Raw genomic sequence first — 27632 nt, 5'->3', positions numbered from 1 at the left:
TAATTTTAAAATAAATTTATTAATTATTGTAATCAATAATAACAATTGCTGATAACATCAACAGTTTATTCAACATAATTTAATAGAAGCTTCACAAATAAATTAAGAACATATAGGAGCAAATAATATAAGTAATAGAAGCAAAAATACTCTGGACAAAACAAAGAAAAGAGTCTAATTGAATACCTAATTAAAAGAAACTTTTTACATTGTATAAAAATATATCGCATTCAATTAACACGTTTTGGTTTAAAATTATACAGGATTTTATAATAATTGCCAATTATAACAATTTCCAAAATAATTATTAATTTATAACAATTTCCAAAAATCAAATTCTATCATTTATGGCTGTTCTTTGAAGACTCCGTCATCATATGATGTAAAACATTTTAGCAAATAATATGCTATTTTTTATAAGTGGTGAGTTTGAAAGAGTTATTCTTGGCTGTTAGGCAAAATTTCGATCATGTTCAGCGAAAGGTCTCAATGCTAATCATGAAAATGGTGCAAAATAATAACATGAAGAAAATGTCAGAGCTTTATAAAAAGAAAAAGAACTAACACAGCATTGTTTCAGATCATAAGTATGTGCGAAAATTAAAACATTTTCATCAGGGTTGAGGTTTTTGACGTCCTAAACTGGTTTTGGACAGGGTATTTGGGTTTTACTATCTTAAACTCTCCTCTGTCCTAAACTGACTAAAACTGTCATATACTGTCTTAAAGTGTCCAAAACATTAAACATTGGTAAAAGGTAAAAATTCTATATGTGTAACCATTGTACACACAATAATTACATATATTAATAAATATTTGATACTTTTTATACAATTTGTTTTAACTTATTAAAGGAAAATAATATATAATAGGAAAAGACTTGTAACTTTTGAAGCTCCACAATTCATTGAACAACAAAAGTGAATACCTTATCCCTTAAATATGCTTTTAATACTTATAAATTATGTTTTTGCATAAGGATTAATAATGCAATGTTAAAAAAATAATTAAGTTTTTTTAAATAAAACGAAAACTTGTCTTCATTTTGTTTCTTGTTCAAAAATTAAATTTTTTCCCGTCAATTTTTTTTACTGTAACATAATTTGAGTGAATAGGTCTTGGACAGTTTAAGACAGTTTTGGACAAAGGGAACAGGACGGTTTAAACCATGGTAATACATTCTGTCCTAAACCATGCCAACTCTATTTTTCATTGATTTTAACAATTTTCTTCAATCTTATTAAATTGGAAATTTTTTAAAAAGTTTAATATTTTTTCAAATATTTGAGCAATTAGGTCTTTTTTTAAAGTACAGAAAATAGTTATTTTAAAGAAGTTAGAGCATGAAATTAAAACCTTGCATAGATTTAAGTTACTTCAAGCTGAGAATTTTTTTATTTTCCTCAGTGAAAGAACTTGACGAAGGACACCTTCAATGTTCTTTCATCCATTCAAATAAAGTTCTTCAATTTCTTATAGTTCTTTCATTCGGCAAGTACATTATTGTTTGGAACAGTTGTATCTTCAGGGACTACAATACAATCTGGACTATCTACATCGTCAGCATCGAGAGCACAGAGCAAATTATCATTTTCAAAAGTTGGGAAAAAGTACCTGAAAGGAAAATAGTTCTTATAGGTTAATAGACTCGTTAACATTTTTGATGATCTTTAATTGAACTAGAATTAAGTTAGTTCAATTTAATTCATTAAAAAAGTTATATGGCAACTCTTTATTTACTGAAGGAGCAGGTGAGGTAAAAAGCTCATAAGATAATCATTGACTTATAACTAATATTACATATTCTATGTTCAGTGTTGTCAGTTTAAGTTTGAAAAGGGGCAGTAATTAATTTCTTGTACTGATTTAATAAATGAGAAAATGTTAATTTCATAAACATTTAATAAGTTTCAAAATGGCCTGCACCGTATGTAATGCAATTCTGCAAAAGTTTCTAGAGCAACTTTTAGAGTTTTATTTATCTGTAAAACAGGGTGCGTAGCCAGATTTTTCAACAAAAAATACATACTTTTTAAGCCCTCAAAAGATTTTTTTAATCACTTTCCAAAAACCCAAAAAAAAAATCATAATTAGGATCTGTGCAGTAATAATTTTTTTTTCCTATCGTTTGAAGTTCTTAATTTATAAACATAAAATTGATAAAATTTAGAAACATTTTCAAAAACTTCACATAATCATGATAAAATAACAAGTTTTTGCTAAATATTGCAAAGAAAATTGTGAAAATCATGCATTTATTTGTAATTTAGAACAACAATCGATACGGTAAAGAAAAAATCTCATATTAAAAGATATAAAATTAAGCACTTTTTACCAACCCCGAATAAAAATAGCACCTTTAAAGCCTGTTAAAAAACGCAAATCATAAATAAGCACCTTTAAGCACTTTTTAAAAATGCTACGCACCATGTAAAAGATTCAAAAAATTTTGCCGAAGCACTCTTTCATAATTCTCTTCAATTCTGGCCTAGGGCTTTTCTTAATGACTTTGACATCCTTAAATTTCATTTCTTTACTTTAGCAAGTTTTTTGGTTTCAGAGGTCGTGGAAAACAAACAGTCACCGTAATCTTAGACCAAATCTCTTGCAGACTTTTTATAACTTAACAATATTGCTATAGGGATATGGTTAAAGGATGTTGAAGTCACGAAGAATAAACCCAATGTCAGAATTAAAGAACAATACAAAAAAGAATTTAACTGCTGCTTTAGAATGTTTATGATTGATAACAGAAGTACATTACTTTAAAAACATCAAACAATTTATACAATACTTTCAGAATTCATTGTATCTGTCCTGGAAAGTAATGGCCTCACTTAGTATATTTGATGCCTCCAATGGCCTAACTAGTTTTCTGATCACTTTGTGGTGCAATCAACATACTAGGTTCAAGTACGAAAGTTATTGACCTGAGGAACCAGTAAACTACTATGTATCTTCAATGTATTCTTTGTAATCTTATTCCCGAAGTATAATGAACTGAATTCCAAGTGAATGAAATGTATAGATACCATCGTAAAATTTTGTTCTTTCACTCTTTTTGCACTTTGCTTTTACGTCTATTATTTTGTCCTAAGTGTTTGATTATCATCCTGGATGTTTTTAATTCAATTGTTAAGATGTTATTAAAGTTATGTTTAAATTTCGCATTTCTCCATTTCTATCTTTGACGATTGACTTATCTAAAATGCAGGATTTAATGCACGCAACCCAACCCAACTTGCCAAACATAATTGGTGACCAGGACGCGATGGGAAAATGCCTACATTGACAAAAACTCTCACTTTGATTTGAGCGCGCTTAAGATGGGTGGACCACATTGAACAGTTCACTTGCTATTTGTGACTGTGACATTATTCACATCCTTATGCTGTTGCTACTCTTCACATACAATGTTGGCTTGTATACACTATCACACACAATGTCTGCTAATAGCAACATAGGAGTGACCATGACCGTAAACTTAATACAGGTCTCACAATCAGGACTCAAAAGTATGTTGATCTTAATACAGCTCTCCCAGCTTCTCACAAAACAGCAATGAATCAACTAGTTGTATCCCGTTTATCGAATTCTATCACAGATAAAATTCTGGTGGGGGAGTACTGACGTGCGTCTACTGCTACAAAAATACAATTCCAATTCACTAGTGTATAAGACATGTTAACTCGATTCTATGGTGGGGCACTCCTTCATAGATGAAGGTTGACATTGTCTATACAACTCCACAACTTATAAGAAAGTATAGGCAGGCGAAAATCGAAGGTTGCAGAAAAGTCAGGTCTCTTTCCTCTCTCGATGTTGTATATTTATTCATTTGATTTCGTATTAGTTAGTATAACTAAAATTTCAAGATAAATCTAATATAATGAAAATGGATCAAAACACTGATTAATTGGATGAATTAAAATAATAGGATTAATCAGTCTGCAGCCATCTTGAATATGAGCACAAAAATAAAAAATAGCACCAGAAATTTTAAATAAAATTATTACGAAAGTTTTGAATGATTAATGATTGCCAAAAAAAAAATCAATCTGCTGGTCTTGTATTTTTTTAATTTAGGAAAAGTAGCTTGGAATGATACTTGTTACTTTTTATAATATAATTTCACAATCGGATATGAAAAAACCCAGAAGGCAATTGTCCCAAAGTATAATGTAATTGTTCTTAGAGTTTTAGGAAGGGCTTTGTTTAAAAATCTCCGTTTAATATAGATTTCTGAAAAAGGAACAACACATTTTACAACAGCTGACAGATGCTGTGTTAAAATATTCAACTATTTTATTTGACAGTTCAAAAAATTATGAAAATGAGCTATTTAGCTGCACTTACATTGGCTGATCCCAATTTGATGGATTAGGAAAATTCGCTATGTGTCCTGTTTCCATCATGTGCTCTAACAAATCTTCAGGCACAATAAACTTTGAATCACAAAATGTACATTCCTTTTCATACACCTAAGAGGGAAAATTATTATTATGCAATAAGAAAAATGCATATTATAAAATGAATTAACACATGTATACTACTAAATGTAGAAAGATAGCATTTTTGTACATATAATAAAAAAACTTAATATACTATATCAATTGATTACGTTAAATACAAATATAACTGTTGAGTTATATTTGCATATTATGAAATCAAATTTTGGCAACTAATATCACTTTCTATTAAACTATACTTGCAGTTTTAATTTATCTGCTATTTTCGAAATTCCTCACATTTTTATTTGGAAAAAAAATGTGACGTAAAATAGGTCAAATTTATGCAATAAAACAAAAGAACAATTATCTATATCTAAATAAGTAAACAAAATAATTCGTGACTTACAGTTAGAGATGTTTAACCCTGTTTAGAAGCTTAACCCTTTAACAATTGGTTAATTTTCAAGAAAACGGTCATAAAAGTGCCTATTTTTTTTTATCCTTGAAAAATACATAAAAATATGTGTATGAACAATATATATATTCCTTTTTAATTTGTTTTTAGCTAAAAATTTTAAAAAAATTACATTTTTCCAGCAAGCAAGGAAAATTTAAAAAATATGTGTTTTAAACATTAAAAGAGAATTTTATTAAACTTACATATAATATAAAGATTAGTGATTTTTTCTCGAGTGATAAATTTCAAAGCATGAGATACCAAGGGAGCTGGCAGAATAATATAAAAGGGGGTGTAACCCTCTAACAAACTCCCCCCACCCCTAAAATTTTTTTTTTAAATATTCTGTTATTACATATACTTTCATCTGTTAATTTTTTTCAAGATACACTTCTTCATTGTTAACAAGATATTTAAAAAAAAAGTATGAATTTCTTGTACTAGCAAATTTTGCCACGAGAAACTGTATTGATGGCGCTGGCATAGCTACTGACTTTGAAACACAAATAACTACAAACAGTAGTTTCGTATACTAGCGTGTTTGTGCATGCTTAACATTTGTATTTATTGTGCTGATGAAGTTTTACAGTTGTGAGAAGTCAGTTTGTGTCATACACCTTTGTTAAACTAAATAACTAATAGAAAATATAATATTATTTATATTTTATTAAATGAAAATTAAAAATATAGCTTAGATATCTGCCAAGTTTGTGCGCGCTCAGTGTGCATAAGAAAAGAATCAAAGATGACTCAGAATTCATTGAAAAAGTTATAAACAGACTTGGACAGAAAACAAGACGATTACAATTCTTGTTTGATTAAACAATTTTTTAATTGTTATGTATCAATAATTACTTAATTCTTTGTTTTTGAATGAAAATGTTTTTAATGAAAAAATTTCATAACAAATTTGTTTTTCATCATCATCAGTAGCTCGACAGTCCTGGGTGGACCCTGGCTTTCTCAAGAAGACTGCACCAGTCCTTTCTTCTGTGTGCCACGGCTTTCCAGTCTCTGACCTTGATTATGGTAAAGTCCCTTTGGAGGCAATCCGCCCATCTCAGTCGGGGTCTGCCTCTCTTTCTAACTCCAGTTGGCCTTGCCAAAAAGATTCTTTTAGTTGTTCTGTCATCGTTCATTCTTACAATGTGTCCGGCCCATTTCATGCGCTGGACCTTATGGTACTTCAGAATGTCCGGTTCTCTGAATATCCTGTAAAGTTCAGAGTTAGTTCTCCCTCTCCACACTCCCTTGTCACACACACCACCAAAAATGGATCGGAGTATCTTCCTCTCGAAAGCAGCGATGGTCCTCTCATCAGCTTGGGACAAGGTCCAGGCTTCAGATGCGTAAGTGAGAACTGATCTTATTAGGCTTTTATATATTAGCAACTTGGTGTCTCGTGTTGTCAGATTTAAGGAATTTTCTTATGCCATAAAATCACTTGTTGGCTGCAGTTACTCTCTTCCTTACTTCTGTGGAAATTGAGTTTTCGGAGTTGAGAATTCGTTTTTCTGTATCTATTTAATTGTTTTAAAAAAAAAGCCAGGGAGTACAAGTGCACCCTCTTGCTCCCCGCTGCCGGCGCCCTTGTGTTACATGTTGGAAAATGTAAACAAATAGATGGGCAGTATTTTCCTCTTGGCTGTGTCACTTCCTGTGGGAAGTTGGGTCACTTCGTAGGGGAAGTTGGGTCACTTCCTGTTATCTCAGCTAGAAGGAAGTGGGTGTTTCTGTTTTTAGTCAGTTATATCTTTGCTTTGGATAGAAGATGTTTCTTCTCTTCTGTTATGTTTAGAGAGAGCTATGTGATGTTAAAGAGTTATGTTTAGTTTAATTGAATGTAGTTTTTCTTACTTTATATTTAAAGATTTATATTCAATAAATATAGTTGCACAGTTTTCCATGAAGTGAATTCTTGATTAGTAATAGATGTCTTCAATATCTTATACTTAGTAAGCTGGCCCCTATTTTTCAGAGGCCAACAACACAATCTGGACAGAAGTACGGAGTTTCCTTCCTACATCTCTTATTGTGTTCGTCTCTTCTGGAACAACAAACTTTGCATTCCCTTAATGGTTGTCAACAATTATCTTAAAAATATCCTGGTACTGTCATCTGGTGTGCAAAATGAAAAATAAAATGCTTTCTGGGCTAAAGAAATGAATTAGTTTTATTCTTATTGGCGCGTTACTGCTGAACACTCCAGTCTGGAAATATCACGGGAGAGAGAAATAGATTGCGAAACCTCACCCCGTCATTTTCACGGGAGCGAGAAGGACTTGCATTATTCTAATTCTTGTATTTTCTCAATAAAATCAGAAATGTAATGAACAATTATTTCAATGATATTATTCAAACATTTTTCACTGTTATTTAATACTTAATTTTGTAAGATCCATTATGGATCAAATTTAAATTTTCTATAATGAATTTTCTAAAAATTCTTTCCATGACTGTGTGTATTTTATCAGTTTATAAATATTTAGAGTATCATTTTTACATGGGGTATATAATGAACCCTACTATAGTGATCCCTGTGTTAAAAAAAATTATGTCATCTGCATATCCTATTTTAGTATTTAGAATTATAAACAAAAATATGACTACTATAAAATACTAAGGCCTACTCTAAATAACACATGAAAAAAAGCTTCTGCTATTAATTCTCAAATTTCTTCACCATACACTTACCATCAGTAGCTAAAAAAATGTGTATAGATAGTTTGATAGATTTAAGAGAAAATTCTCACTCAAATTCAAAATTAAAACAAAAAAAAGCAATATTCCATTACACCCCCTTTTTAGCCAAGAAGCTCATATTAAATTACTTTTATTCAATTACATTTTTTATTTATAACTGTTGTTGAACAGCCCACCCAAATTCAAGTTTACGACTATCAATGTTCAACTTCATAGCCTTGTAACTTTAAACACAATCCAGAAGACAAGGAAACTCCTGGATCTGTGCCTCCAAAGATATTCATTTCTTATGGGAACTTAAAGGACTTTGTGACCCTGACAGATTTAACATGCACCAGTTATCATTTAATAATAGATTCTTCAGCCGGCTGGATTCAAAGTCAGTTTTCCCAACCACAAGACCAATGAGGCTATCCTTGCCCTCAATTACATTATTTATTTTCTCAATTAATTTACTTATTAACAGCCGAACCAATTTTAAGTTTACAGCTACCAATGTTCAACTCTGTGGCCTTGTAATTTTGAACCTTATCCAGAAGACAAGAGAACATGATAAAATACTACTATCGAATTTGAAGCTTAGCTAACATGGGAAACACTAACACAAAAATGTGAATGTAGTTGCAAAAGTATTTTATTATAATAAAAAATAATAATTATAATGAATATTTTTACGTATATATAGAAATTTTAAAAAAAATTAATTAGTTTTTAAAAAAAAAAGTTAAGTTTAACATTAAAAAAAAGTTTATTGATTTAAGAAAATTCTGAAATATTTTGGATGCATTTAATAATTTAATTAAGTTTTAAATTCAAGAAAATTAAAAAAAAAAGTTGAGCTTACCTTTTTGCGAATGTAGTTGATTAATTTAATTTGTTTATAGAAATCTAATTGATAGGCTTGCTTGAGAAATCTAAAATCAAATCTGTGTTCATCCTAAAATAAAACAAAATAATTTGCTATTTTATTCCTTTTTTTAAAAAAACAAATCACTAAGATAACTTCAAAATTCTAATGAACAATGTTCTCTTTTGAACATTTCAAATATTACATACACCTTGCTTAAAAACTTCTTCGCTTCATTAACATACAAACCGGAAATTAACAATCGACATGTTTCAAGGGCTGAAAAACGGGCACCCATGTTCATGACTTGCCAGACATAAATGAGCAGAAACAAAATTAAGTCTTTATAATGGAGCTCATGCTTGAGCTCTTGAAACATTTTGACTATTATTCAGGTTATATTTTCGAAGTGAATGAAATTTTTAAACAAGTAATATCTTTCCTCTCCAGTTTTTTGGGATTATTTATTTAATTACATACACCTGAATTTAATCCTGGTAAAAATAAGCAAATTCTTAACTTTTTCCACTTTTAGCTCCTTACATAGTATCTAATTTTCCACCAGATCAATGGCATTGTAAAATGCTGTACAATACTGCATTGTACAATATTTAATGGTAACCTTTTGTTTAGTTAGTGTGTTTAAAAAACTTAAAAGACAATTTCCTAAATGTAAAACTAAGTAATGCAAGCGGTATTCCCATATATATTTTAATGAAAGTTTTGAGGAACATTCTTGCACTCTTTAGGGAAAGTTTTTATCTGTATCAAGTAATATATTTTCATTTTGTCTGTAAATTGTTTTAATCGTTTGAAACTTTGTTTTATGATATCAAGAAATATTCTTTCTTCATAGAATTTTTACATACATTTTTTAATCATCCGCGCATTGCACTATTCTTTTGATCAACATGATTATATTCTACTCACTGAAAACAATAAAAATGATTTAAAATTCGAAATGATGTAATGATTATTCAACAATTTGAATTTAATGAATAATTATGGAACTCTGAAGAATTTTGTAAATAAACTAGCGGAACTTATGGAAACTGAAAAATTTTGTAAATAAACTAAAAATTTATTTTTTTGTTCTTTACACCAGCAGAATATGTTAAGGATAAATAAGCTAAATTTTACATTTAAATACACTAAACCCTCACTACTTGTGATAAAATTTGATAAAGAGATTTTCCATGCTGTTCGGTTTTAAAAAAATAATATTGAAAGATTAGTTAAAAGGAAGTAGTTATTCAGAGAATTAGTGTTAAAAAAAATTGAATTCAAAGTCTAATTATTAATTATTAGATAGGAATACACAATAATTTTTTTTTGGAAACATTAGGGTTTGCACGCATTTTCAGAAAAAAAATCCCTGACTTTTCCAGGTATGTCAGGAAAATTTTAGTGAAAAATCAGACCATTTTTTATCGATACCATGCAATTTTTCCTCAGAAATTTTTTATTTTATTTGTAGTGTCAAATACTAGATTTTCCGAGCAAAAAAAAAATATCATTGAATAAGGATAAAAACTTGCAAGTTTGACCAAAATGTGAAATTTTTACAACATGTCTGAGTGTGAAAATTTAATTTTAATGAAAGGCGTTTTGTTTTGAATCAAGCGTTTTACTTCATTTAAAGGTATTTTGTTGGAGCATTTAATAAAGTAAATTTCTTGTATGAGAAAAGGTTTAATATAATTAATTAAATTAATTTTGGGTTAATTTTTTGTTATAGTTCATTTGCTAAAACGACGATTAAAGAATATAATTTCAAAGTATTTTGAAAAAAAAAAAAAAGATACAGGCATCATAAGAAAGTAAATTCCATGTACATAGCATTTTTTCATAAAACTGTTTACCGTAGTTAATAATTGTTCATATATTCCATATTTTTATGAAACTTGCAGTAGAGAAATAACAAGTCGTGTTTAGCTTTGTAAAATAACAGGTTGGTATAAATTGTTTTATATTTACAGATTTACATTTATTTTGTAATATTCAGAGGTGATTGTGAGCCCAACTAAAAAATCCTGAAAATTTCTTGAGTAAAATCATTAATTGCGCATTACAAAAAGTTAATGTCTTTGCAAAAATTTAAATCATTGCTATTTTCAAAACATAAAACGAATGAATAATTATGTATAAGTTTACTTTTATCACTAATTTCACTTATTATTATTTAACACATAACTAGAATAATAATAATTCAATAATAATAATAAAAAATTATTATTTAACTGAATAAAGTAAGCTTAATCAACAAATAAATTCCATGTTTGATTCAATATTTATGAGGTGCAGTCATAACTTTGCACCCACTAGTAATAGTATAAATAAACAAATTAATAAAAAAAATCGACTGCGGAAGCAAATTCTAATGAAAACGAGAAAGTTAATGCTAAGCGATATTCTATCGACTAAAAAAAAATAATTGAAGACGGATCTGTCGATACAGCTGGCAGCCTGCCAACAAAGAATGAGAAAGTCTTTCGGAAAAAATATCAAAAATAAATAATAAAAAAAATGGAATTAAATTTAAATAAAAAATATTGTTAGCCAATATAATTTCTTAATATAACTTGCAATGAAACATAGCTTGAAACTTCAGAACCTTGGAACTCCGGATCGCGGTGTTAAAGAAAAATCCGGATTTTTTCCGGAGCACAATAATCTTTGAATATTTGAGTTTTTGACATGTGATGAAAGTTGCACCAATGAAAATGTGCCAAAAGTGGTACGTAATTTTTTTTTTTATATACACAACAAAACAGTTCATATAAATCTAAAGAAACATAGTTTACAATGTTAAAGCAGTTTATTAGGATATAAAGTAAACTTCTGTAATTGTTCAGAACACAAAATTTGTTACTAAGACAATATCAGATTAATGTGATTAAACTTGTGAAATTTGTTTCCTTATTTCTATATTATTTACAATAATTTCTGAAGAATTACATTTTATGGGAAACACTAAATTTATTGTTATCGACAACAGGGTTACAATCGAATATTCTGAAAAAGGATGAACTAGATAAATCATTTACTATAACAGAGTACAGCTACAATCATGTTCATGCTTGCAACCAGACAAAAAGCAAGATGACCATTAAAAAATAATACAATTCCAAAAAATTAGTGGTATTTTATTTATGCATTTATTTTTTCAAAAGCAGAATATAAAATTTTAAGCTGCCTTATAAACATTATTTTTAGATTAAAAAACAATTATCGAATACTTTTTATAAAATTTCTATTTCAATCTATTCAGGAGTCAAATCAAAAGACTTTGAAAAGCGCTTTTGACCACAAGGTCATGAGTTGTATATCCCTGAATAGAGTGTTAAATAAAAGAAAATGTAATTAAACCATGAAAAAAAAACTATAATATCATTTGGTAACCCTGATACAAAATTTAATCAAACCCATTTATTACTTTCATGTGTTGCAGAGTTTCATCAAAATCTTCCAACTTATTCTCACAGAAAAGGCAAGTAATTAAATTTCTGTCATCTTCCCAATCCATAATCTCTCTGAAAATAACAAATCTGCTGATTAGAAATTAAAATAAATTTTAAAAAAAATTTTTATACATAAATTTTTTTATTTTTGTTACAAAAAAAAAATTTTTGTATATAAAAATTATTTTTTTACATAAAAAATTATTTTTGTTATAAAAAAAATATTTTTGTATATAAAAAATCATTTTTGTTATAAAAAACTTTTTTCGTTATAAAAAAAATTACTTGTGTATATATAAAATAAAAAAAATTTATATAAAAAAAATTTTTTTGTAAATAAAAAACTATTTTTGTTATAAACTAAATTTATCTTTGTATATAACTTTAAATTTAATATATTAATCAATTGTAACAAAATTACTAGATGCATTCATTTGATTCAATGTGATATTCAACAGTGAAACTAAAACAAACAGAATAGTAAGTGATCTATAGATAATATTTAATAATAATTATACAAAATTATTTCCTGATAAAAGCTTTTGAATTACTCTTATCTCTACATGGGCAAAAGTAATGTATATATCTGAGTGCATGTTTTTGTATTAAGTAGAGTATAAATGCTTTGAGTTTAAAATATGAATCCAAGTTCTTTTGCTTTTCAATGATAATAATTTTTTAGTTTTCAAACATTTTCATAAAATTAACAGAAATGCCTTTTTTTGGAGTTTAAATGCAAATGCTTTTTTTCTTCATTTGTTTAAAAATGATAATTAATAGAATAGAAATCTGAAACTTCAGCAATTTTTTCTTGATAGGGATCCAATATTTGTAGGATAAAATGATCTCTGATATTTCTTTTTATAACCAAGAAGTTTATGAGAGCTGAAACTCTCATGTCATAAGACTATCTTTTCAAGGTGTAAACATTAATTGAATATTAAAGTTATACTTTATGTTTTATTACACTACGTTTTTAAGATTACACTTTGCATATCTTCAACTGAGGAAGAAGTTTTATCCTTCCTCACAGCTTGTAAAAATGTTCTGTCAATATGCATCATTAAATTTCTGCATTTCTTAAAAGGATGTTTTGTTAATGATGCTAGTTTAACTCATTCACAGATTAATCAATATCAAAGAATTCATTTTCAGCCATCGAGCTCATCGCCTTAAAAAGGTAAGGGTAAAAGGTTACTACCTTTTTCTTATCAATTTTATCATAGTGAAGAGATTTTAAAACTACCATTTTATACACTATCATTTTCATGAACAGAGCATTTTTAGCTATTTTATACAGATGACTAGATACATCAATACGAGATACATCAATTTTTATACAGATGATTATTTAAAGAATCAGAATTCGCTACAATGACTAGAGGTCAGAATTCTCCCAACAGAAAGTATATTTGAAAGCTGATTTTTGATATACAAGTGTGAAGTAAAAATTCCAACGGGTATAATTGAGAGATATTCAATTACAATCATCTATGCTTATTTATCAATTCAAATTTATCACCAAAAAAAACCCCTACTATTTTAGATGACCAGCACTGAAGTCTCAGATCAGAAATTATATTTAAGTACATGACCTATATGCAATGTATTAAGTAAATGAAAAACGAAAGCATACACTTTTTTTGAAAAATTGAAAAAATTACATTAGTTTAAAACCAAACAAAAAATTTCTTTTGTGCCTAAACTTCAAGACAATACAAAGTGTTAGAATGCAATTGTAAAGTAAAAATAATATGCAATTACAATAAAAATAAGTAATCAATATATAGGTATAAGTTATCAAAAGTTATAAGTAAACAAAATTTATGAATAAAGCTAATCATAATTACAAATTATTATACAACTGTAATTATTGACAAAAGTAGTTAAACAACTATAATCACGAAAAAGTACTTATACAACTGCAATTAGGATTACTAGTAATCATACAACTTTAATTATGAATACTACTAATTATACAGCTGTAATTATGGCTGTAATCATGATACCATGAAATATTGCTTACAAACTTATAATCTACAATTTTAAATAATCATTTTTGCAAGTTATCATGATTCTAGGTAATTATAAACCACAACTGCAATAAAACTGACATGTCATCATCACAATGTCTAATTTACATATTTAGTGTAATTCTATTTCTATTTGTTTCATCATAACATAAAATGAAAGATACACTTATCCTGAAAAAAAATTAATTCTTAATAACAGAAATTTTAGAAGTACACATTTTAAAATCCAAAAAAAAAAGTACTGTACTATTCACATGAAAGGGAAAAAATAAAACAGTTATGGGAAAAAATAAACATGTTTAAAAATTTCTTTAGTGAAACTAAAAAGACTTATTTCAATATGACTAAATCACCACAAACTTGATTTCAATTAATTCAGTAGTTATAACATAAAATTCATTTGGTATGTTGAGCCTGCAAATTCTAAGAAGTATAAAAATTTAACAAATAATAAAAACATCAAAAATTATCAAGCCTACTTTTCATTTCCATCTTGATAAAATCTATCGTCTTCTTCTTGTATGTCAACCCACGTTTTTCCCAGTTCCTTTAAAAATCAAAGCTAGAATTAATTATGATAATGAACAGTTATTATAGGTCAAGAAAAAAAAAGAATAACAAATTACCAAATAGTTAATAACATAAAATTTGTCATAAAACTGATTTTGGGGATTGACTCTCTTGTGTTGTTTCTTTCTCATATGCTCCTTCAAGGTCATAAGATCCTTAAAGACTTTTTCACAGTAAAAGCATTGCAAACTACAAAAATTAAAATAACACTTAGAACAGAAATCTTAATTAAAATTATGCTAAGGCACTTCACAAAAAGTGTTAATAATAATATAAACTACAGATAAATTTAAACAATTTCAAATTTAAAACAATTTTTTTTTACTACATATAGATTAAAAGACATCAAACAGTTTTAAAGATTATTAATTAAGTAATTAATTCCTCAGATCAGTAGGTTGTAAAATTTAGACATTGCTGATCTGTAGGGTGCAAAATTTTGAACATTGCTAGAATGTAAATTTCATGATTTTACGTTAAACAATTCTTCTGTCTTAAGTTAAACAATTCTAATCATTAAAATCTGAATTTTTTTAACCAAATTTTACAGATAATTTTAAATGTTTTGCAAGCAATAATTGCAAAAGGTTAAAAGGTATTTTACAGTGTGTTTTAAATATTCTATAATAATACTGTAAATGATTAAAAGGTATTTTATAGGTATATTGTGTGTTTATATAAGCTTTAACACAATAAAAATTTATTATAACCTTTATAATAAATGAATCAGATTCAATTATGAAACAAATTCTGTCTCAGAGATTCCTATCAATATAAAAATAATTGTACATGGTCTGAAGAAAGAATTGAATTTTCTTGCTGAATAAGTTATTAACAGAAATGAGGTAAAAATTTTGATGAAGAATAAAATTGAAATAAATTTTGATAGATTAGATTAAGAAAAAAGATCAAAACTTCTATTACCAACAGACATAGAACACTAGCAGAAATTTATGCACTCTAGCTGGCTGGAAAGTGTTTAAAATTTTGAGTGATGATAAATTTGGCAATAATTTTCTGTCAGTAATTAGTCAGGGATCAATTGAAATTTGTATTGTGATCAAATATTGAGTTTCATTTCAGATTTGAGCCCCTTAGATTATCAGAAAGTGGCCAGAACTTTAATTGATGATAAATTCCCTTAGGGTATAATATCATAATAAATTCCATTTGTAATGGAAATAATAAGAAAATAAAAAAAAACTTCTATTGCTATTTGGTCAAGAACTCCAACTAAACTTTGGGTGCTCTAGCCCACAAGGAAGTCATACAAGTTTTTATCAACAATAAATTTCCTTTTGCAATAATTTTGTGATAAATTTTGCTTGCTTAAATAGACAGGAAATAATTAAAACTTGCATTATCATCAGGCATTTGGTTCAGTAGAGATTTGAGTTGTAAATTGGAAATTGAAGTGTTTGAAATTTGACTGATACGCACAAACAGAAACGTATTAATAGAAATGTTCAAAAATAATAAAACCTATCAGAAAATTCTTTTTTACACTCTTCTATATATTTTAAGCCTAATCTTGTAATAGCTTTGCCAAAAATGTGGCTACAATTCTAAAAACCATTTTTTTTAAAGGAGGGCAACTACATTGATTTTGTTTTGATCATACAGTTGCAAATTCAATGTTTTTCTACTAGTGCGAGAGTATAATAAGAATATATAGTTCTTAAATCTTATACAATCACATGAAATATATAATATCATATGAATAATATAATAATGAAATAATTACATGAATAAATGATTATGAAATATATAATGTAATGATATACAATCATATAAAATATATAATAAGCAGGACAGTAACAAAAAAGTTCATTTTAATAAGAAAATAGATATAAACCTTTTTAATAATGTCTCTAAGTGGTCCAAGTACTCTTTTATGAACACTAAAAGAAGAAAAGAAAAACAAGGTAAATTTTATTGAAGACATTTTAAATGAAAGTAATAAACAGGATATCAGCTACATTTTAGATTTTAAAATCCATGACTTTCCATGACTAATCCCAAGAATTTTTCACGACTTACTATTTTCTCCAACAAAAAAAGAACAATAACATTGAAATGATAGGTATTCATTGAAATGTATATAACCAAAGGTATAACCAAAACTTATACTCTGTATCTTCATATTTATAGATTTTAAAATTAAAAAAATACAAAAGCAGAAAAAAAATTTTCCTGCAAAATTATATTCTAAAGATACTTTTCTTGTTCATCGGAAAGGAAAGAAATACAACTGATTTTTCTGTTTCTCATTTCGAATACGCGAATGACTGGCTTGCTTCAGTTGGAATTTTAAATTTATAAAATACAAAAATAAATAATAAGAAAATTCTGAAATCACAGAAGTTTAAAAGATAATTTGCTCTAGAAATAATGCTTTTTCTTTCATTTTTTTGAAAGAACACCATATATTTTAAAGAACAAGATAAAAAGATTTTACATTTTAATAAAATATGACCGTGAGTGGGGATTTCGTTACAAATTCAGATATTCGAAACACCATGAAATTGGGTGGGTGGGAGGGGTAAATTCCATTTTAAAAATTAGATTTTTGGGCGACCTAAATACATGACCAGGGNAAAAGATTTTACATTTTAATAAAATATGACCGTGAGTGGGGATTTTGTTACAAATTCAGATATTCGAAACACCATGAAATTGGGTGGGTGGGAGGGGTAAATTTCATTTTAAAAATTAGATTTTCGGGCGACCTAAATACATGACTTTCCATGATTTTTTTACAAATTGTTTTTTAAAAAATTGTTAAAATCATGACATTTCATGACAAATTTTGTTCAATATCAAAATCCATGACTTTCCATGATTTCTCATGACTTTCCAGGTGGGCAGATACTCTAAATAAAAAAAACTATTCACTCTTTAATCTCAAACCTTGTTCAAAATAAAAAATCTGGTTGTTTTTCTTCACGACAAATAAGTTTTTCTCTGTTTTTAGCATTATAAAAGAGAGAGAAACTGTTTGTCTAAACAAAATGTGATTAATTTAATTTAAAGGAAGGTAAATGAATTCACAAACCAATATTATCTGGAGCTCCAATAACAAAATTATGCTGATCCCTGAGATGGTCAAGAATAACAGTCCTGTAAGAGAAAAATGCTAGTATGTGTCAAAAAAAGAAAAAAAAAAGGAACACGCATAGAAAATTTCGCAAATATAATGTAACACAAATTTATATTACAGCACATTATATTCTCTACAAAATTATAAAATTAGTTCAATAAATCTCTGATTGATATTTTTTTGAAAGACTTTTGCCAATTATTTTGACATTGTTCCTCAAATTTTATTTTACATGTGGAGTATGGAATTTTTACTTTATATGTAGAGTACTAGTAAGTTATACAGGGTGCATAGCCAAATCTCTCAACAAAAAATAAGCACATTTTAAGTACTTTTTAAGCACTAAAAAAACATTTTCAAGCACTATATACATTAACAAAATGCAAAATAATTTTCAAACACTTTACATGATCATGATAAAATAACTAGTTTCTGACAAAGAACTCTTTTCTTGATTAAATTAGCCATTATAAAATGATCAAGAGATTTCTCAGTTCGATATCAGAGGGTGGAAAATGAAGCCTGACATTGAGAATATCTACTTGCAGAATGCAGTAGAGTTACACATGAGAGTGCAATAATCTCACCAAACTTAATAATCGCATCCAGCTCATAATACGAGGGGAAAATTGACATGGCAAAGAAAAAAAATATCATTTTCGAAAAGGGAAAATTAAGCACTTTTTAAAAACACCCAATGAAAAAAAGCTCCTTTAAAGGATTTTAAAAAATGAAAATCGAAAACAGGCACTTTTAAGCACTTTTTAAAAATGCTCTTTTTCTTTTCTTCCTTCTGCGCATTAAATTAGTGGGCATTGTTTTTTCATTAACTTAATTTTATTTGAAAATGTGTAGTGAGTTGTGTTCTTTGGTTTTAGGATTTATTATTTTGAAGTAAGTTTTTGAACATTGTTTTCTTTTGCATTAGTTTAAGTATTATACTTATGCAATTGGTTTCTGTAATTTGTATATTATCTTCTCTCTACCTGGACATTTGGCAAAACCTTTGGGGTACAGAGAGAGCAATTTAGACATTTGTGGTGCTCTCTCAATAGAAAAGGTTTTGCATTTGACTTCCAGGGCTGGTAACCCGTGACGACGTCAGCTTTGGTTGACATATTTGTAGTGTATCTACCCCTTTACAAAATACCAAATCACTAGTATACATGTACATGTCCACTAGCACATGTTAACTCGATTCTATAGCGGGGTACCTTTACATAGATGAAGGTTGACATTGTTGATAACTACTCTAACCCCCACAATATTTTTCACTGTTTACTTCCTTATTTATTTATTTTATTAGTTAATTTCAAGTTATGAGAGAAAAAAAATGCATAATAAATTTTTAAAAGAACTAACTTGTTTCCTGTAAAATGTTTAGAGCAAAATAAGCAGTTTCTGGAAAATGAAGAATCTTCTCTTTCTCTTTGTAATTCATCCAGTACAAATTTCTAAAATAAAATAAAACTTTACTTTTCAAAAATATATGATCATCAATGGTTCACAATTTTAAAATTATTTTTTATAACGACTGAAAAAAAAAATTAAGTAAAAATTATCTCAGGGCACATAGTCAGATTTTTCAACAAAAAATATCCACCTTTTAAGCACTCAAAAAAATATTTGAAATCACTTTCGAAAAAAAATCATAATTGAGAACTGTGCACCAATAAAAAATTTTTTCTATAGTTCAAAGTTCTTAACTTATAAAGCATAAAAACAATAGAATTCAAAACATTTTCAAAAACTTTACATAATCATAATAAAGTAACTAGTTTATGATAAATATTGCACAGAAAATTGTGAAAATCATGAATTTTTTGTAATTTAGAACGACAATTGACACAGCAAAAAAAAAAAAATCTTTTTAAAAGATATAAAAATAAACACTCTTGGCAAACCCAAATAAAAAAAGCACATTTAAGGGCTTTTAAAAAACGGAAATCAAAAATAAGCACCTTTAAGCACTTTTAAAAACGCTATGCATCCTGTCTCGCCCTTCAAATTATGAAGTCAATTTAAATGATTTTTTTTCCCCAATGCCCGTCTGGGAGATGACCTGTTGTTATACAGGCATCTGAAGGGCATATTTGTTAGCCACTTTTTTAGGGGCACCATATTAGGTGGGCCAATGTTGCTCCCCCATTAAAAACAGATAGTACAGAGAATGAAAGAACATCCCCGCCTTGCCCAGGATTCAAACCCAGAACCTTTCTGATGTGAGGCCAGTTCCCTGATCTCTACACAGGCCGGATGGTAGATTTAGATGACTAAACATTATAATAACTTTAAATTATATTAATTAAAATACAATTGAGACAATAGTTTAATTTGTGAGCATATTTTAAAAAACTCATTGGTATAAAACTCATTAATATAAAATGTAGCAAAGATCCCTTTAGGATAAGAAGGGGAAAATATTTATTGCACAAAAATAATTTTTATCCAATGAATTTGAAATTATAATTGATCAAACTACTTATTTTTAAATCACTATTTAGCAGTCACTACTGCACTAGACAAATTGAGATAGAAATTTAATTTGTGAGCATATTTAGAAAACTCATTAGCATAAAATAGAGTGAAGAGTTAACTTCCTTCAAAATAAGAAGGAAAAAAGGTTTATTGTAACGGTGCGTATCAAAATGCAAATTTAATTTCCGAAAAAACTAATATGAAATATTTGTGGATAACAGATGTAGAAAATATGGTAGATAATAGTTACCAATCTTTGCTGCTGCAATTGTTTTTGAACTTCTTTGTCTCTTGGAGCAGAACTAAGCAGTGAGTAATAATACTCTGCTGAATTACTAACTGAAACTAAAAAAAAAAGCAGAAATATATAAATATTAAATTAAGGGAAAATATTTTATGTTAGTAATAACAAGGGTGATTGTGAGACCAACTCAAAAATCCAGAAAATTTCTTAAGAAAAATCATTAATGATGCATTTAAAAAAATTAACGTTTTTTTAAAATTGAAATCATTGATATTTTCAAAAAATTAAATTCCAAATATATTACATGCAGCGTAATTGAAATGGATAATTATGTATAAGTTTAGTTTTATGTTTAATTACATTTATCATTCTATCAGAAAAAATATTCACAAATGAAAGAGATGCCAAGTATAAATTCTTGTTCTAATATTTTCAAATAAAATAGACAAGAATTTTTATACTGATGCAATCAATGATTTCTTGAAATTTCTGGACCTTGGATTTCTGGATCGTAATTAGCTGAAAATCCAAAAATCCTGGTGTTTTCCGGAGCACAATCATCTCTGGTAATAACCTTACAAGGAAAAGCACTTTTCCAAGTCACAATAAATACTCTTATGAAATTTAAAATTGTCTCACAACACTGTTATCATATAATATTTACACATAATTTATGTTTCATTAATTTAAGACCATGAAACTAGAGGTATAAAAATAAGTGGTGAGAATTTAAACGCAGGTTTTAAAACTCAAACTAAAAACCTACTCATATACATTGTAATTATTATCAAAAAGAAGATATGAAGATAATATAAGTAAAGAGAAAGAGGGAATATCGAATTCATTTAGTAGGATGGGTAAGCTTGTTTCTCATTATACATAACTTTTCAAATCAAAAAATAAAGCTCGTAAATATTTACTTGCATTTCTTTTTCAATATTTATTTTCAAGTACTATTTGATCTTTAGAACAGTAATTGCTAATAGAGCAATTGCATGAGCTGGCAATTGCTTTTCTTAGTTATTGCCAGCACAAACATTGATCTCTATAATCAATAAGAACGAATTTTAATATCACTCTGTATTGTCAAAAATATCGATACACTGTGATGCTTCTAAATTCAGTTCATTTATAGCATTTTCAAAGTGGTCAATATTTTTGTTAACTACATAAAATTATTAACACTCAGAGTAATATTGTATTTAATATAACTATCCTTATATATAATATTCGCTAAATTATCTTTTCAATATGTTATGTTATGTTCGATAATATATATATGTATAGCATAATAGATAAATACAAAAAGATAAAAAAATGGAGAAAATTAAGAAAAACAATCAGTTTTATTCACTGCGCACAAGCTGGAAGTAAATAGAACTCATAAAATAAGTTCAAAATGTAGAGAAAACATGGAAAAATTACAGAACAATGAAAAAAGAGAAAAAGAAAAATAATAAAAAAAATCCAGAAAAAAGGAAGTAAATTAATAAAAATCCAGAAAATAAAAGATGCGAAAAAAGAAATAAATATTTTTCCGCATATAATCGTGTGAGCTGATAAAAAGATTATATCTTTTATTTTCTTGATTTTTCTTTTCTTTTCTTTCTTTTTTAGATTTTTTTTATTATTATTTTTCCTTTTCCTTTTTTTCATTGTTCTGTAATTTTTCCATGTTTTCTCTACGTTTTGAACTTATATATATAGTATTTCCTAAATAAGAGTAAATTTTATTATTTGTTGATTTAAATCAGCTTGATTTAAATCATGATTTAAATCAAATGATTTTTTTAAAAAAAATCATTGATTTAAATCAAATGATTTTTTTAAAAAAAATCATTGATTTAAATCAAATGATTTTTTTAAATATATATATAGGGAGACCTGGGGTAATTCCTGATCAAAAAATGTAAATATCTATTTCGTGAAAAAACTATTCAAGATAGAATTTTAATATTTACTGGAAGTTTGAGGCTATATGAGATGAGTCTTATGCTACCTTCTTTTGTTTGAAAATCTAATTAGAATTTAAAAGATTTTAAATTTTTAGTGATCAGGAATTGCCCTTCTCCTGATCATTTCTGGGGTAATTCCTGATCACCAGTTTTTATAGTAAAGGGACTGTTTAAAAATAATTATACAAAGTTAATTAACAAATAAGACATCAAGATCAAACAAATAAACCAAAGAGATATGTTTAAGCAGCTAATAAAACGACTTATTTAAGAGCAAGAATAAAGATTAACACTTTAAATTTTCCAAAAATCTTTGCACAGTGCCATACGTTTTAGGCAAGCAACCAACTCATTCTCATGTTCTGCTGAAATATAAGAAAGAGTTCCCACATAGGTTACTTTTGCTGGATTTTTTAACTTCATTAAGTGAGAGTGGTAAGTAAGTTAAGTAAGGTATGTCAACAGCTCTGACAGCAGTTCTCACACTGAAATTTTCATTTTCAATCATTAAAAGAAATTCACTAATTTTGCTTTCTGGAAACTTAGTATCCTTTTTAGGATTATAATTTCTCACCATATTTATATTAGGCTAATTTATAAACTTAAAAATTATTCTAACAATGTACACACATAAAATTAAGATAGAAGCAAGGTAAGACAAACCAGAAATGGTGCAAATCAGAACACATTTGTCTTGTATACAGTTAAAAACAAATTTTGTGATTACAGTTAAAATATATTTTATAGTTGTTCCACTTAATGAATATGAACTGTTAATTAAGAAAAGACAATTAGCTACTTTTTATACTATTTATAGGAAAAAATTACAATGATCAGGAATTACCCCAGTGATCAATAATTACCCCATGTGTAGGGGGCAACATTTGATATAGTTTCCTATAATTAATCATAAAGTTTACAGTAGATGTGAAACAGTTAAACAATGCTTACACTATTTTTATATCAAAGAAAAAGAACGTAACTCAAAATATTTATTATTAAGAGAAGGAGGAGGATCTAACATTTTAAAACCCATCTTTGATATGGAAAATACAGAAAGCAGTTTAACCCCTTAACTGCCGCGGGCGTATATATACGTCTCAGCCAGACGATGCGTTAACTGCCGCAGGCGCATATATACGCTTTCCCGAAGTACGATGCTTTGCATTGCGCTGCTATAAATAGAACTACACCCCCTACTTCAGAATGCAGTAAAATGGCCTTGAAAGTGTTTGCTTTGCGAATGTATTACTAATTTCGGAGGAGGGGGAATGGGAAAAGGATGTTATGGAAAAGTGATATCGTATTAATCGCTTGTGTGTATTTATTTGAGTAAGGTCGGGTTTATTCTTTTTTCGCTTTTGTTTCCCGAATGTATTTGGTGCTTTTTATTCTTTCCATTAACGTTTTCAAAGAAAAATGCATCGCAAAAATGTGCTGTTTGTTCAAGAAAAAAAATTAGGCGTGAATCCCGCTATCAGTGCGATGAATGTGATGATGGTTTATGTGTCCAATCATGTTTCAGGAATTATCATACAACAGCTAAGTTTTAACAACTTTTATATTGTATTTTCATTATTTAATTTAAATTTTGTTCCTTTTTCTTGTCTTGTTAAATTAAACTGTTTTTAAATTGCAGAGTGCATCATTTTTCCCCACCAAAACACCGTGTAAGAAAGTGCACTTGAGCGAAAAACGGTGGCACTGGGGAGTGAATCACGTTAATTTTACTCGGCAGTTAAGGGGTTAAAAGATACTTATTTTGCTAGATTAAACAAAAAACTATTATTAAGTAAATGTAGTTATACTTTAGTAAAATGTATAAGCATTCTTGTCAATGTCTCAAATTTAAAAAAAAAAAATTAAATAAAACTTAAGTGATCATTATTTACCCCAGAAACAGAGTGATTGTGAATTACCCCGTGTCACCCCATTGATTTAAAAAGTTAAAAAACAGTGTTTTAAATTATTGATACTTTTATTTCTTTTCTTAGTTTTAAAATTTATTTTAAATAAATTTCTGCATTAATTTTAAAATTTATTATTGTTGCATTAATTAATTTCAGCTAATGAAATTACTTTCTCTTTTTACTACTTTCTACAATTTTCTCGGTATGTGTTAAATTCCAACACATTTGAAATTACATTTTCAAAAATCTTTTGATTCTTGAGATTGAAAGCACAGATTAAAGTAAACATTTAAGTATTTTTTCTCATATTATGTTTACAGTACCTTTGACAATATCCGATTTTCCAAAAAGAAATTTTGTGAGAAAAAAAATTTCATACATAGATTTTTCTTAAATATTTTTTCTTAGCTTAACTTATCTATTTTGATATAGGATTAAAAATGAATATTTTAATATAAAAATATATAGATTAAACATTGATTTATTTTTTGATGAATGACTACATTTATAAACACAATCTGTTACATTTATTTTGTCATTTTAAAAACCAAGAGAAGAAAAAAGAAATCACAATTTTAAATTAAAATTATGGTTTGGTAATTGAAACTTTGTTCTAATAGTTAAAGTATTCTTTAAATTCTCTATTTCATCTAGTCTTTAAATTTCAATCATGCATTTGCTTCAAAATGGTAGCTATGCATTCAAAGCTAAGTATTATAATGAAAAAATTGCTTTAGGTAGTTAGAGCTTCTAAAATATTCTTATAATATAGTTTTAATATTAATTTAATTTTGATGGAACATTTATAAAGTTTTTTTAGTCATAAATAAAATTTCTTATAGTGTATTTGAATAAAAATCAAAATCTGATTTAAATCAAAAAAATCTGATTTTTTTTTATTTTTTAAAAAAAATCAAAAAGTTCACGAACCTTGCTGTCTCTCTAAATTGTAATTAACTACTAATCTTGGTTGCAAAGAAATGCTACTAAAACTTGCAAATACAATAAATGCAACTGTAGATCCAATACTTAACGCTAAAATATCTTTTAGCATTAAATTGTCTAACGTGCAATAGTTGGTCTTTTTTTGCAAACAGCCATTAACCACCTTTAATTCATTAATGCTGAATATTTCCCTCTTTGCTAGAAATAAAATTGAATTTTCATTTTTGACTTTTCAGCAAATAAAATGTTGATCATATTTAATTTGATGTTAAAATTTTTAATGGTGACAAGTCATTTAATTAAGTTAAAATGAATCATTTTATTATAAAATAACAACAGACATAATTTTTTACATATTACAGTAACATATTACATATTTTTAAATATTACATATAACAGACATACTACACTTACCAATACTGTCATAGGCCATAGAACTTGCAGCAGAAGAGGCTAAATTTAGAGTTTTGATCTTGTGCTCTAAAAACAGTAAATCTAGTTAGAATTTTCAAAAAATAATTTTTTTAGAATCGATTTAAAATTCAAATGCACTTGTTTTTAATGTTCTCAATAAACATAAAATTTAACCTCACAAACTAAGAATTTTTGACAGTTTCAACTGACCATAACAGGGATTTGGAAATAATTCCATCATGCCCAAGACCTATAATATCATCTATAACATGTGCTTTTCAAAAAAATAAAAATACTCTACATATTTTTAGAATAGAAAGCCCAGTATTAAGAACAAATTAGGGATTTAAAAGTTCAGAATATAATAAAAAGGTAATGAGACAACTTGCATTTAACATCTCATAATTTATTTTTAAAGCTGTTTTTTATTTTATTAGTTCATGACATAATAGAATAACCAGAAATTTCCCAAAAATAAAAAAAGGCAGGGTGCTTTTTCAAAAAACAAAGGCATCTTCCGTTTTGAAGGGTACTAATCTTCCAAATTATATCAACTATATTTAGGTAATTTAAGAGGTCTTAAAAACGGAATTCAAATAATATTTTATACACATTAATTTAGAAGAAAAACAATTTTCAGTAGTTATGATAATTTGAAGCTTCTGGTTCCTGCTACTACACTCTCTTTCTTTAAAATAAAAAGAAAATAAATTTTAAAAGAATTTCTAAAAAAAATAAAAATAAATAAAACGAGAACAACATTTTTACAAAAAGGGCAAGGAGGGTGCATTTACCTCTGTAAAACAGCAAGCAAACTGACCACCCCTCTAAAAACACTTATGGAGAATAATGAAGGAACAACACTTTCAGTTTTAAGCATTTAATTTTGAATGATTGATATCAAAAGCATGATAATAACAGAACATTAAAAACAGCTGATAACTGAAATAATTCAAAGAGGAAGAGGGATTAATTAGAGTTAGTAAACACTTTATTTTATTATCTCTTTTAATAAAACTTAATAACTCTTATTACAGTTTTATCCTAATTACAAATAACAGAAGGATATAACTCGTACACATCCAAAGAGAAACCTCTACAATTTTTTCAAAAAATTCAATTAGCGATTGCAGTTGGCCCTCAATACGGAAATTTATCCGATTATCTATTTGGTTAGCAGCAATAAATTGAACTCAGAATATGACATAAGTTATGCGTCAGCATTTATAAGTCTATTTTTAACATTTTTCAAAACATAACTTTATGCTAAAAAGACATCTTCTTTGAAAAGCCAATGCATAACAGAAGAACCAATCGAAGGACTGACATAATTCATTTCAATGAATGAATAAAATTTGAGTTGACAATTCTAGATCAGGCAAAATAAAATACAAAAAAAAAATTACAATAAATTAATATGAAAGGAAATTTAGGATGGGGATTGACAAATACCGATGAACTGATGTTTCTGATCCATCTTATTACACAACTGTTTCGCAAATATAGAAGAAAAAAAATCGCAGGTTTTTCTTAGAAGAGATTTTTTTCTTCTGTTGGTTAGAATGTGGATTATAGAAAAGTGCAACGAACTCGTTGCGTTAGCTTATAGCTTTGTGCTTCTATTAATGAAACTTATGATTAAGGCTTGATAGCTAGCAGATAGGTAGGTACTTTATTTACGTCGTACTAGAGCTGCACAATGAGCTATTGGCGACAGCCTGTCAAACATCCCTAAGGATGATCCGAAGATTTGCCATCGCAAGTTTGATCCTCTGCAAAGGGGATGGCTCCCATGCTTTGGTAACCCGACGATCTGGTAGCTAGCAGAAAAATACAGTAAATGGTCAGAGGGATTGGAGTTTGGGGGTAAGGTTCATTTCATCGGCAATCACTTCATCTACAGACCGTCGTTTCATAGACTAGGTCATTTTGTCGACAGATCATTTCCTAACATAAAATAAACTAAATAAAATATCCCTTATTTTTCCGTTTTTCACCCATTATTCGCTATTTCTCGAAGGAAATTTTTTTTTCTATATAGAACCTCTTAAATTATCGAAAAAC

At 27.6% G+C, this 27632-nt stretch overlaps 1 protein-coding gene across 5 annotated transcripts; it reads right to left on the bottom strand.

Annotated features, from left to right (window-relative positions):
• LOC107454544 (zinc finger protein 277) lies at positions 1 to 27632 on the bottom strand. 5 transcript variants are annotated; one of them, XM_071180474.1, is made up of 13 exons: positions 27021 to 27587; positions 25569 to 25634; positions 20351 to 20445; positions 18985 to 19076; positions 17578 to 17642; positions 16378 to 16423; positions 14579 to 14711; positions 14432 to 14499; positions 14061 to 14123; positions 11895 to 11991; positions 8456 to 8548; positions 4357 to 4481; positions 1 to 1614 (listed from the first exon to the last, which is right to left on the bottom strand). In XM_071180474.1, the coding sequence occupies exons 1-13, from the start codon at positions 27043 to 27045 to the stop codon at positions 1485 to 1487; spliced, it is 1098 nt and encodes a 365-aa protein (XP_071036575.1). In that variant the 5' UTR covers positions 27046 to 27587; the 3' UTR covers positions 1 to 1484. The 5 variants fall into 5 exon arrangements, with proteins under 5 accessions (XP_071036575.1, XP_071036577.1, XP_071036578.1 ...); XM_071180476.1 differs by lacking the exon at positions 14061 to 14123 and having other exon boundaries at positions 27021 to 27632; XM_071180477.1 differs by lacking the exons at positions 14061 to 14123; positions 27021 to 27587 and adding an exon at positions 26363 to 26505.

The sequence above is a fragment of the Parasteatoda tepidariorum genome, chromosome 4, assembly GCF_043381705.1.
Source record: "Parasteatoda tepidariorum isolate YZ-2023 chromosome 4, CAS_Ptep_4.0, whole genome shotgun sequence".
NCBI classification, from domain to species: domain Eukaryota; kingdom Metazoa; phylum Arthropoda; class Arachnida; order Araneae; family Theridiidae; genus Parasteatoda; species Parasteatoda tepidariorum.
Note: the sequence above shows the minus strand (reverse complement) of the source record. Positions and strands in the feature narration are given on the sequence as shown.